Genomic DNA, 12,068 nt, shown 5'->3' with positions numbered 1-12,068 from the left:
CGTGGACGTCACATTGGTGTCAGGGTGTTGGATGTTCGAACCCCTCTAAATTATATTTGGTATCGGGAGAATATACCAAGATTAAAATCTCGCCACGAATTGGAATATAAAATTACTACAGAAAAGCGCGCGAGCGCGGGAAAATTTTGGTGGATTTTTCAAATTTAAATTAATTGGCGGCAAACGGGACTTCTGCACCATGGCGGATGTGCAGATGTTTGAGGAGGAAGGCCACGTGTCTGGCAGCGAGTCGGGGGAAGAGGGGAGAGACGGGGGTAGGGTTGGAACCTCCCCCATTCCGAGCGTGGACCGTGCTTCATTGCCCGTAACGGGTCCGGCAGTGCTGGAAACCGGTGCGATGACGATCCAGACACTGTTGGAACGTTTAATAGGGGACATGACGGTACAAATGGCAAATCAATTCGTGACACAGAGGGCAGAAATGACAGCACAAATGGCAAATCAATTCGTGACACAGAGGGCAGAAATGACAGCACAAATGGAAAATCAATTTGTGACACAGATGGCAGAAATGACGGCACAGAGGGCAGAAATGACGGCACAAATGGAAAATCAATTCGTGACACAGAGGGCAGAAATGACAGATCAATTGGGGGTAATGGGGGTACAGTTGGGTGCACGGATTGATTTAATGAGGGATGAATTGGGGGAAAAGATGGAGAAAATGAAAACTGAGATGCAGGAGTGTGTGGATGTTAAATTGGGAGAAATACAAAGTAAATTCGAGGATAGATTGGAGGAAACAAAGGTAGAAATTACATTGGAGGGGGAAAATATACGGAAAAAATTGGTAGATAAAATTGATGCAACGAACATTCGGGTTGATTAAGTGGATGAAAGCCTGGAACGTCATCGTGCCTGTGTGGATGCTCGTATGCAGCTGCAAGTTGAAGAGTGGGGAGAGCTGAGGAAGCAAGGGATGAATTTGGCGGAGGAGGTAAAAGGATTGGAGGCTCGTTTGGACGAACAAGATAAAATTATGAGCCAAGATGAAGTCTTGGATAAAGGCCTGGTAGAGCCGTCTTTTGTAAGTAGAGTGTCCGGGTTGGTTGAGGAGCAGCTACAAACTCGCGACGGAGCCTTGGAGGAGGTTGTGCGGGCCCAGAAGATCCTGCGGGAAGAGGTGAATCGGTCCATTCAACGTTTGGAACAGGAGGCAAAATTGACCCATGAGACCCTCACCACAAAACATCTTTGGCCACAGTGGGCTCCGAAATTGGATACGCAGCCACAAGGGTGTTTGATCCCTGGGCTGGATTCGGACAAGGGAGAAACTGAGAAGCGGGCCACCGTAAAATTGATCCCCCTGGTAAATTTCGACGGGTCAGGGAGCGTTGAAGCTTTTCTGACGCAATTTGAGTGCATTTCCCGACTAAACGGGTGGAATGAGCAGGAACGTACAGGGAATTTGGTGGCAACGTTGCGGGGACCAGCCGCAGATGTGTTAAACGTGATCGCGGAGGGGATGTTGACCAGTTCCCACATTTGCGAGGCGTTGAGCCGTCGGTTTGAGTTCGCGGCAAACTGTGATCTGGTGCGGGCCCAGCTCCAGCACCGCAGATTAAAGCCGGGTGAGACAGTGCAGGAGCTGGCACAGGACATTTACCAATCAGTCAGGATCGCGTATCGGGACCTTACAGTGGAGGCGTGGGACAGACTGGCACTAGAGAAATTTTTAGCTGCTCTTCCAGACCCTGAGGTCCGAGCGCTAGTGGAGTTACAGGATCCACCCACCGTTCACCGAGCGGCTGAGTGCGCAGCCAGGCTGGCCTCGTGGAGGCGGCCGGGTCGGATGCCCGAGAGGCCATCGGTGACGGTCCGACAGGCGGAGATCCAGGATCAGGGAGGGGGGCTGGGAGAAATTGGCATTACCCAAATGTTTCAGGAAATTTGCCAGAAACTGTCAAGTTTGATAAAGGGTAATCCGGTAGTTAGTGCGCCAAAGCGGCGGGGTCCAGCCCAGCCAATAGAGCAATTCGATTATGGCCGAGGGGGTCCGGAACCGGAAGAGACATTTCATCGATACTTGCGGGGGCCTTTTATGGGGAGTTGTTTCCGGTGCGGGCGAAGAGGACACATGCAACGATATTGCCGGTACCCGGCGATGGAGGGACCCTCCAATAGACTTTTAGACTCGGAGAGGGTGAATCCTCCTGCTGAACCGCCAGGTCTATCCGAGATGCCCTTTCATAGGTCGGGTCCGGAAATCACTGTCGGGGGTCGGGGAGACTAGATTGGGCTGAGCATATAGGGCCATGCTCGGCTGCTGAGATAGTGGCGAAGTTCCTCCTTTGGTGAAAAAAAAAATGAATTGTGGGAAAATTGGCATGGGTTTGTAAGTTCTGCTGGGTTTTAGAGTGACAATCGGGACAGTGGGTAATTGGAAACAAAGCGGGCACGAGTGGCTGTCCAATGGCTGGTGCGTGGATCAGGTGAGAAGTGCTGTGTGAGTTGTTTTAAGTTAAGAAGTGAAATGTATGGTGCACACATTGATTTTTTTATTGGACATGGTGTGGTAACAGGGAAGGTCATGGTCGGCGAAGTATTAGAAATGCAGGTGTCACATGTAAGGCCGATGGGGTGGGGGAGTCATGTGGGTTTTGTGGGTGGGGATGAGGTGCTTGTCCACAGGGATTGCTGAAGCTCACGGTGAGCGTGAATTGCGACCCCCTTCAAGGAGATTCACCACCTGATGGCTAATGGTGACAGTGTCTGGAGACAACTGGGAGAGGGTCTGGTTGGGCGACCAAGGCGGGTAGGACCTTGGCGACCCAGGAAGGCCAGAGGAGCCAGTGAGACCCCTTCCAGAGTGTTGTACGGGATTAGAGCTGATGGCTACCAGGGGGGAGGGAATCAAAGGGAGCGGGGCGGAGAAACGTCCGGGTTGGACTAAAGCTTACCTGTGGGCATAGTTGCACCTGAGATGCCCCCATCATCTTGTGGTAACCCACCCCACGGCCATGACGGGATTCAGCCTGCATGATTAAAATGAGGACCATGACCTAGAAATGTGATGATGACCATGGTGTGAGTGTTGTGAAGATGTGTGAGTCCCACTCGATCCCGCACAACTTGACAGGTGCAGCAAGGGCATGATGTCCGCATAATTTTGGGGCAAGCAAATTTGAAAATTGGCTCCCCAGGTAACGCTGGGTTTATTAGCATCCACTGGGGGAGGCGGTCAAGTGTAAATATCCTGTGAATAGTGTCGTTAAGGCTTAGAGTAGGAATGTAAAGTATAAGTGTTGTGTTTTTGTGGAACCTTTTGTTTCCCCTCCCCAGACACTGGAAGAGTGCTGGGCAGGAGCGATGATCCGGAGGATGGAGTGCAACTTCGCTCAGTGCTCTCATGAAATAAAATAAAAAAAAAACAAAAAAAAACGAATGATTGTTTAGGCGAGGATAAGGCCATAAGGGGGTAGTACATTAAGCAGGATAGGTAAGTTAGCTGCGACTCGCTGCCCATTGCCCCTCCTACTTTATTTCGTTATGGTAATTAGGTGTGAGTCAGTAAGTGTTAAGGCTGGTACGGTAGCGCCTGTGATATACCTTGCAGGAGCTGCGGTACCAGAGGAGGGGGCAGTGTTACGTTTGAGGGGGGGGGTATGCATTCAAAGGGTAATTAGGATGTTTAATTAGGTATGCCATGCTGTTCGAGTTTACCAGGATCTCGATGTAATAAGTAGTAATTCAGTGGTGATAAGTTGTCTAGTAAATGTTCATTTCTTCAAGGGGGAAATGATAAATGTCACGTAATTAGATAGGGACACGGGATAGGGTAAGTGTGTCTGCGTAAACCCCTTTTGGTATTCTCTGGAGACTGGCCGTGACGTCACAGGACAGTGCAGAGGATGGCTCCGCCCCGTGATCACGATTGGCGGAAGGCGATGGCGGTGGGCCAATAAACGGCTCGATTGGGAGTGACGAGGACGAAGGATAAAAAGGTTCTGTTCGGGGTTAAAAAGGAAGAAGAAGAAGATTACAACCAAACGATCGTGTTTTTTTGGTGTGGAATCTGTGGCGGCAGAGAGCGTCCTGGCTGCTGTGCTGAGTCGATCGTGCTCTTGATCGTGCCTGGGAGCCTTGCCGAGCCTCGTGCCTCGCTTTGGTTGGCTCTGGGGTTCTGCTGACTCGGAGTACGGGGTCGGGCGGCGGGCGGACCTGTCTCCCTCTCCTGCTCGCGGCTTGGCGCGGGAGCTGGTTCCCTGGCGGCTGTGGGCGGACTTGGGCCAGGACCAGGAGGTCGACAGCACCGCGGTTTCTCCTGCCCCCCTGAGGAGAGCAAGGCCGGCTTGTCCGGCGCCGATCCAGGGACAGTTGCGTCCACACCACGGTCCAGCCTGACCACCAGAAATAGCTACGTTTTGTGTGTGTGTGTGTGTGTGTGTGTGTGTGTGTGTGTGTGTGTGTGTGTGTGTGTGTGTGTGTGTGTGTGTGTGTGTGTGTGTGTGTGCGCGTGTGTGTGTGTGTGTCTGCTTGGCGCCTTAGAGGGATTGAGAACTGTATATTCATTGGAATTGTCTGTGTTTTTCCCCACGCCCGATCCCACACCATCCCGTCGAATCGCCCCGGATCCCTCTTCTTGCCGAGTCTTGTTATTTCTAGTAAAAATAAAAAAGTAATAAACATCATCAACTCAGTGAAAAGTGACTCGTGCCACCTTCCTCGTCCCGTTTGCGGTAGAGCGATTAGAACCGCCATGTTTGGGTTATAAACAAATAAATCGCCTCCATCGTTTCGGCTCATTCTACGTTGGCGGGACTGTTCAAGTCCCGTGGACGTCACAATATATATATATATATATATAGATATATATATATATATATATATATATATATATATATATATATATATATATATATATATATACATACATTATATTGTTTGCAATGGAAAAATCTCGGAAACATTCAGGAATTACAATGTATGGATATTATGATCATCAACAATTTAGTTGAAGCCTTCACTCGAGTCTTTGTAACTATTATAACAACGTTGACTGTTATTAATAGAGCTTAGTTTGGGTGAGAAGAAATCAAGCTTGTCAATTAACAATCTTCCATTCGCATTGATCAGAATCTTCAAAAACTTGTGAACAAACAACTCAAAGTTAATGAAACATGAGCAACGAATGTGAAGTGTTGTAATAACTAATCCATCATATTTATCAATCAAATCTAATTGGTGACTCATTGTCAGGTGTTCCGCATCATTAACATCAGGTGTTCTGCAGAATACAGATCTATCAGAATCATCTTTTCGCTAAAAACAAAATGGTTAAAATTTCAGTGGAATATCACCATATAATTGTGTTTCTGCATAAAGAAGGAAAAACATTTTGTGAAATAGTTCATGTCACTGTGCTTTGAACACCACACCTTAAATTTGCAATCAACAAGGAAGAGAAACATCATCTGTAATTGACAAACATAGGACTGGTCGACCCAAAACGCTCTCTTCGAATTAGGATAAGGAACACTTGAAGATAATATCCTGATGGAATAGAAAGAAGATGAGCATTGAATTGATAACACAAGGGAGAGAAGGCTCAGGTGTTGTCCTTTCATCAAAAGTACGAAGTTCTCTTTTGAAATTAGGACTTAAAGGATGGGTTGCAATAAGAAAACCTCTGTTAAGAAAGAGGAAGAAGACTAAAACACTAAAATATGCACAAAACCAGAAATTGGAACATGGAACAACGGTCAAAGGTGCTTTGGACAGATGAGTCAAAGTTACAGTTGTTTGCATCTCATCGAATACAGTATGTGAGATGACGAAAAACTGATACTCATAGAGCATTGCTTGAAGTTAACAACTAAGCATGGAGGATGTTCAGTTCATGTCTGGGGTGCATATCTGTAAGTGGTGTTTGAAAATTGATGAAAAATGATGGTACATTGACTGCAGCAAAGTACAAACAATTTTTTTTCTCCCATGCTATCTCCATTTATGTAAGACTTATTATTCCAAGCTTCATTTTACAGCAAGATAATGATCCAAAACAATCACCAGGAAAAATTAAAACTTATCTGCAAAATAAAGAGAAAACTGGAATCCCTCGATCCATGGAATTGCCCCCTTGAAGCCCAGATCTCAATATCATTTAAGCTGTAAGGGATTATTTGAACAAAGAAAAAGTAATAAAACAATCCTAGCCAATGACATGATCTTTGGAAGGTCTTGGAAGAAGCGTGGAACACCATTCCACAAGGGTTGATAAGAAAATTATTTGAAAGTGGTACGAGACGAATTTCATTGGTTTTGGAGGAAAAGGGTGGGCATACGTGATATTAATTTATATCTACATTATAAAGCGGGAGTGTCTGTCCATCTGTCTGTCTGTCTGTCTGTCTGTCCATCCGACCCTGAACTACTCCCTCAGTTTTTTGGCTCACCCTGCCAAACCTTCTGTGGAACGTTTTAGAGTCGCAGCGGATGTCCTAAGGTGGGTGAGAGTTTTTTTTTATCAATACCTAAATGCAATTATGATTTTGGGTTTTGATCTGTATGAAACTGCTCCCTATCTGGATAAAATGTCAGCATAGCGTTTCTCTTCATTTACGTCATGAGTGTTTGTAATGTTGTATTTTGTTAAATTAATGGGATAGTATTAATTTGTCATTGGATTGATGTTATTTGGCATTAAAATACAGAGTGATTGAGTTTAAAGCAGAATGTGAGGGGTTCCACTCGTGATATTCACGGATTCAACATTTGCAGATGTGCCATGACATCATTGAAATACTTCTTGGTTTACTTCATGAGTGTTTGTAATATTGGATTTTGTTAAATTAATGGTATAATATTACTTTGTGATTGGAATGATGCTGTTTGAATGAAAATGTAGAGAGGTTTGGTTAAAGCAGAAGGAGGAAATTATGTGAGGGGCTCCACTCGTGACCTTTGTGGATTCGGCATTTGTAGTTTCGCCATTTCTTGCCTCAGTCCTTCATGAACCGGCTGTCTAGTGGCTGTCAAGCCTCTCCTGTGCATAGCACGGGTACCTAGCTAGTTGTGTATAAATTTGGTTATTACAAGATTTTATTTTCCATAAAGGTGTATTTGCTTTCAACACAAACATTTAGTTTCCTTTTACATCAAAGTAGGAAAATGCAGGTGGTCTTACAATCGAAAAACAAACCTGTGGTTTAGCAGTACTTTGGCTCTAAATTTGTCCTATTTGTGCATGCACAGAGAGGAAGATAATTTTTGTGTTTTTTTTTTTTTACTCTTTCTGCCTGTCTGACAGTCAAACAAAATTGAGAATAATTCCAAACAAGAAACTTAGTTTTAAGGACATCATAAAGGACACAAACAACATGCACAACTAATTAATGGAACGTGTTAAATAAGGTGGCATTGAAGATGCTGCATCAACTGCGGTAAACTTCAAAAATTATTTTTTCTACAACCTTTAAAATTTTTATTTTATTTCAATTGAATTATATACTTGAACACTGCAGAACACAAATCTGGGGACGAGGGATGTGATGAGTGGAAGGGGGGGGGGGAGAGAAAGAGGTGAGAGGAGGAGAGAGAGACAGACAGACAGACAGACACACACACACAGACACAGACACAGACAGAATGGTGGGAGTAGGGAAAGGAGAGGAAAGAGGGGAGAGAGAGGAGGAAGGGCACAGAGGAGGGATGTAAGGTGGGGAGAGTAATAGAGGGGAGGGGAGTGAGGAGAAGGGGTAAGCAAGCAAAGAACTGGGAAGAGGGGGCAGAGAGCAACGCCTCATGACACGTCGCTGTACATTCCCGGGGGGGGGGGGGCGGGGAAGCAGGAGAGAGATGGGTTGGGGAGAAAGAAAGAGCAAGTGGTGTGGAAGGAGAGTGCTGCACTTTATTAGGAGGAGACAGAGAGAGAGAAGGAGGGGGGGGAGAAAAAGAGAGAGAGAGGTTCGGGGAGGAGAGAGGGTTAGCAAAGACAATGTGTTATGCTTAATGACCCCCCTCTCACACACACACACACACACACACACACACACACACACACACACACACACACACACACACACACACACACACACACACCAATGAGGACATGAACTTGTATAATTAATCCACCGGTAAACATGTCCGACATGATATCACCGCATGAGTAAACCAACCTGCTCGATGGGATTACACCGCCAAATCTTTATGTTCAGATTCCATATCATGCTCTAAAAATTTCTATTTATACTTGAACCGATGAAAAATGTTGATCTTTCATGTTATTTAAACTAAATCTCCATGGACACCTTTAGAATTTAAAGCCTTGAAACATGCTTGGAAATGCTTTAATTAAAAAGGATGTAAATACATTTTTCAAGATGGATTTTGTGACATTAATAATGTTGCAGGCGCTCTGATGAAGCGGTGGAAAGAGGATTCTTTCCTGGGATACCAGTACCGAAACGGTCCAAATCCATTTGCCCTGCAATGCTGCAAGGCTCCTCTTGCCAAAATGCCGGTCAATGATACCATGGTGGCACCGAGCCTGAAACGCTCGCTTACACTGGAGCAGGAGATGCAGGTGAGGTGTCAATAATCATCATCACACGACAGGGATAGCAGGAAGAAAATATGAGGAAAGCACGAACTGATACCGTGCAGAAGTGGCTTCAGTCAAACGTTTTTTATATTATAGCATAGAAGCACATTACCTGGAGGGTGATTGCGTCACCTCCCACAATGCCTCACACACACACACACACACACACACACACACACACACACACACACACACACACACACACACACACACACACACACACACACACACACCTGTGGCAACCGACACTTTTACTGTGAGTAAAAACTTACACATACAACTCTGACAACTCCTCAACTGCCCCTCCCCCACTCCCACCGAAAGTCCTCCCCACTCAAAGCCTCAACCTCCCCATCCAAACTCTGTCCCATCTTTGCTCTCCTCCCTCCCCCCCCCCCCGGCCAACCCCAAGTCCTCACCTTCCCTCTCTCAATCGTAGGGCATCAATCTGCTCCCCAAGTCAAGCCTTTAAACCTTTACCCACGCCTCTCCCCACACAACCCAAACCCTCAACCCTCCCCCATCACCAAATCCTAAACCCCTCCCTTCCAAATCCGTCCCACCTTTACTGTATGCATCTCAACCAATGGTGCTCCATCTCTTCTGGATCTGATTTTAACACATTTCCCTGAAAATATCTGCTGCTCTTCCTTTGCTCCAATTGGTTCTTCTGACCACGTGCTTGTCAAAGTGGACATCTCTCTGACTGTTATCAGAGAACCACCACAGCGCCGTCAAGTCTGGCATTTCACTCAAGCCGACTGGCAGGGCCTCCAAGCAGCCATCAAACTTCTAGACTGGTCTCCCATTGCGACTTTCTCCAACATCAACTCATCCTGGGAATTTTTTCAAAGAAACTTGCTCTCCCTCATGTACAGATTTATCCTCTCACCTCTCACGTCTTCCTCCCGCCCTTGGTTCACTGAAGCTTATGGTGAAGCAGTTGTCCTGAAACAACTCGCCTTTGTCTCATGGAAAGCAAACCCAACTGAGGTAATCTCAGTTCATTCCATGAAGTTCGGAACAAGTGTGTGTCCCCCATTAGGAAAGCCAGAAAACAACATCTTTCTCATCTCAAGACTGAACTTTCAAACCTTTCTCCCTCCTCCAAATCCTGGTGGTGTCAAATCAAATCTGTTACTGGTGTATGTTCCCTCTCCTTCCGCTCCCTTGCCTCAAATGGCCGCTCTGCTGATACCGCACGTGAAAAGACTGAATGCCTAAGTTTGGTGTATGCATCTAAATCTTGTGTCCAAAACACATTGCTTTCTGTACCCACCGTACCCAGTCGACACCCAACTGTCCCTGAAATCTGTGTCCTGTTCTCCAGATAAGGTGGAGAGCTTGCTGTCAAACCTCGACTCAGATTTTTACCAGTCCAGAGGGCATCAGCCCATGTGGCGTAAAAACCTGCTACTCTGTGCTTGCTCACCCTCTCTCTGTTCTAGTCACCCTCTCATTTGCTCAAGGTCACCTACCATCTGCTTGGAAATCATCAAACATCACTGCCCTGCATAAAAAGGTGCAAAAAAAGATTCCTGCAGCAATAGATCAATCAGCCTTCTCCCAATCGACAGAAATGTTATGGAATCTATCATCACTTCAGACATTAAATCCTTCCTCTTCTCCAATGGCTTGATTTCTGATCATCAATTTCGTTTCAGACCAGGTCACTCTACCCTGGATATGCTGCTTCTGCTCTCCCAACAATGGATGAAGGTCCTCAATGCTGGACATGAAATCAGAGCGATATCCCTGGACATATTGCATGCTTTTGACATGGTCTGGCACCCAACCCTGCTCACCAAGTCTCTTCCTATGGTATCCTGACCATCTCCACTCATGGCTCGCTGACTTCCTCTCCTGTCACAGTCAATGTGTGTCCATAAATGGAGTTCTTTCATCCCCTCTTCCTGTTCAGGCTGGAGTTCCTCAAGGTAGTGTTCTGGGCCCTGTTGTTTTTCTGGTTTTCATCAATGATCTCTCCGACTCCCTGGAAAATCCTCTTTATCTCTTTGCTGATGACTCCACCCTCTACCGCACCATCTGTCATCCCTCAGACCGGCATGCAGCAGCTGATTCGCTCACTGCAGATCTGGGTAAAATCACAAACTGGTCCAACACGTGGAACATGTCTTTCAATCCTAACAAATCTCACACTCTCACTATGTCTCTCCGAAAGGACCGTTTGGCAACCACCCCCCCCCCATCCACTTTCTCAACAATCCTCTGGAAGAAGTCCTTTCTTTCAAACTTCAGGGTCTCACTATCTGCCATGATCTTTCCTGGGAAAACCACATTTCCATCCTGGCATTCAAAGCCAGTCGCTGACTGGGAATCCTCCGTCATGCAAAGTCCTTCCTCGGCCTACCTGAGCTCCTGACCACATACAAAGCTTTTTCCCACAGCCTGATGGAGTACTGCTCTCCCCTTCGGGCTGGTGCTCCTGCCTCTCACCTTTCTCGGCTTCCTGCTGTGAAAACCAAGGCATTTAAGATCATTGGTATCTCTCGCGATGAGGCTGAGCCTTTGGGTCTCTCTCTCTCTCTCTCTCTCTCTCTCTCTCCCTGTCTCTCTCTCTCTCTCTCTCTCTCTCTCTCTCTCTCTCTCTCTCTCTCTCTCTCCCTCTCTCTCTCTCCCTGTCTCCCTCTCTCCCTCTCTCCCTCTCTCCCTCTCTCCCTCTCTCCCTCTCTCCCTCTCTCCCTCTCTCCCTCTCTCCCTCTCTCCCTCTCTCCCTCTCTCCCTCTCTCCCTCTCTCCCTCTCTCCCTCTCTCCCTCTCTCTCTCTCTCTCTCTCTCTCTCTCTCTCTCTCTCTCTCTCTCTCTCTCTCTCTCTCCATCTCTCTCCATCTCTCTCCATCTCTCTCCATCTCTCTCCATCTCTCTCCATCTCTCTCCATCTCTCTCCATCTCTCTCCATCTCTCTCCATCTCTCTCCATCTCTCTCCATCTCTCTCCATCTCTCTCCATCTCTCTCCATCTCTCTCCATCTCTCTCCATCTCTCTCCACCTCTCTCCACCTCTCTCCCTCTCTCTCCCCCTCTCTCTCTCTATCCAAACCCAGGTTGATGGGCTTTCTGTTTTTTACCGTTTCCTCTCCTGTCTCACCCCACCTACTTTGTCTGTAATTTGCTCCCCCCCCCCCCATATTTTCGCTGGGCGCTCAAGGTCCACCAACAACCCACTTCTGGTAAAACGACCAAAATCACGAATTACTGCTCACCTTCACTCCTTCATTCCTCTTTTTTCCCGCCTTTGGAATGAACTCCCATCCTCTCTTCAATCTCATTCTTCCCTCCAGGCCTTCAAAACAGCTGTTCACCACCACCTCTTCTCTTTCCCAACACAAAACCTCGCTCCTTTTCTACCCCCGTTAATCCACCCCAAACCCACCTCCTTCAAATTTCCTGCTTTCCTTCCTGAAAGTCCCTGTAATGTCCATCTTGTGTACCCCGTGTTCCCCATCCCATCCCTCTCCCTTCTACAGATCTCCTAATGTCTCTGTT

At 46.8% G+C, this 12,068-nt stretch overlaps 1 protein-coding gene across 1 annotated transcript in view; it reads left to right on the top strand.

Moving 5' to 3' along the window:
* LOC147029364 (polyunsaturated fatty acid 5-lipoxygenase-like) overlaps positions 1-12,068 on the top strand; it is a 129,340-nt gene that overhangs the window by 65,598 nt on the left and 51,674 nt on the right. The window contains exon 7 of the mRNA XM_085872367.1: positions 8,373-8,545. Within this exon, the coding sequence (XP_085728493.1) occupies positions 8,373-8,545 (173 nt within the window). The remainder of the gene's footprint in view (positions 1-8,372; positions 8,546-12,068) is intronic.

The sequence above is a fragment of the Eptatretus burgeri genome, chromosome 3 (genome assembly GCF_056783735.1).
Source record: "Eptatretus burgeri isolate ZD-2024b chromosome 3, Ebu_testis_v1, whole genome shotgun sequence".
In the NCBI taxonomy this organism is placed as follows: domain Eukaryota; kingdom Metazoa; phylum Chordata; class Myxini; order Myxiniformes; family Myxinidae; genus Eptatretus; species Eptatretus burgeri.
This window is presented reverse-complemented; position numbering and strand designations above follow the sequence as displayed.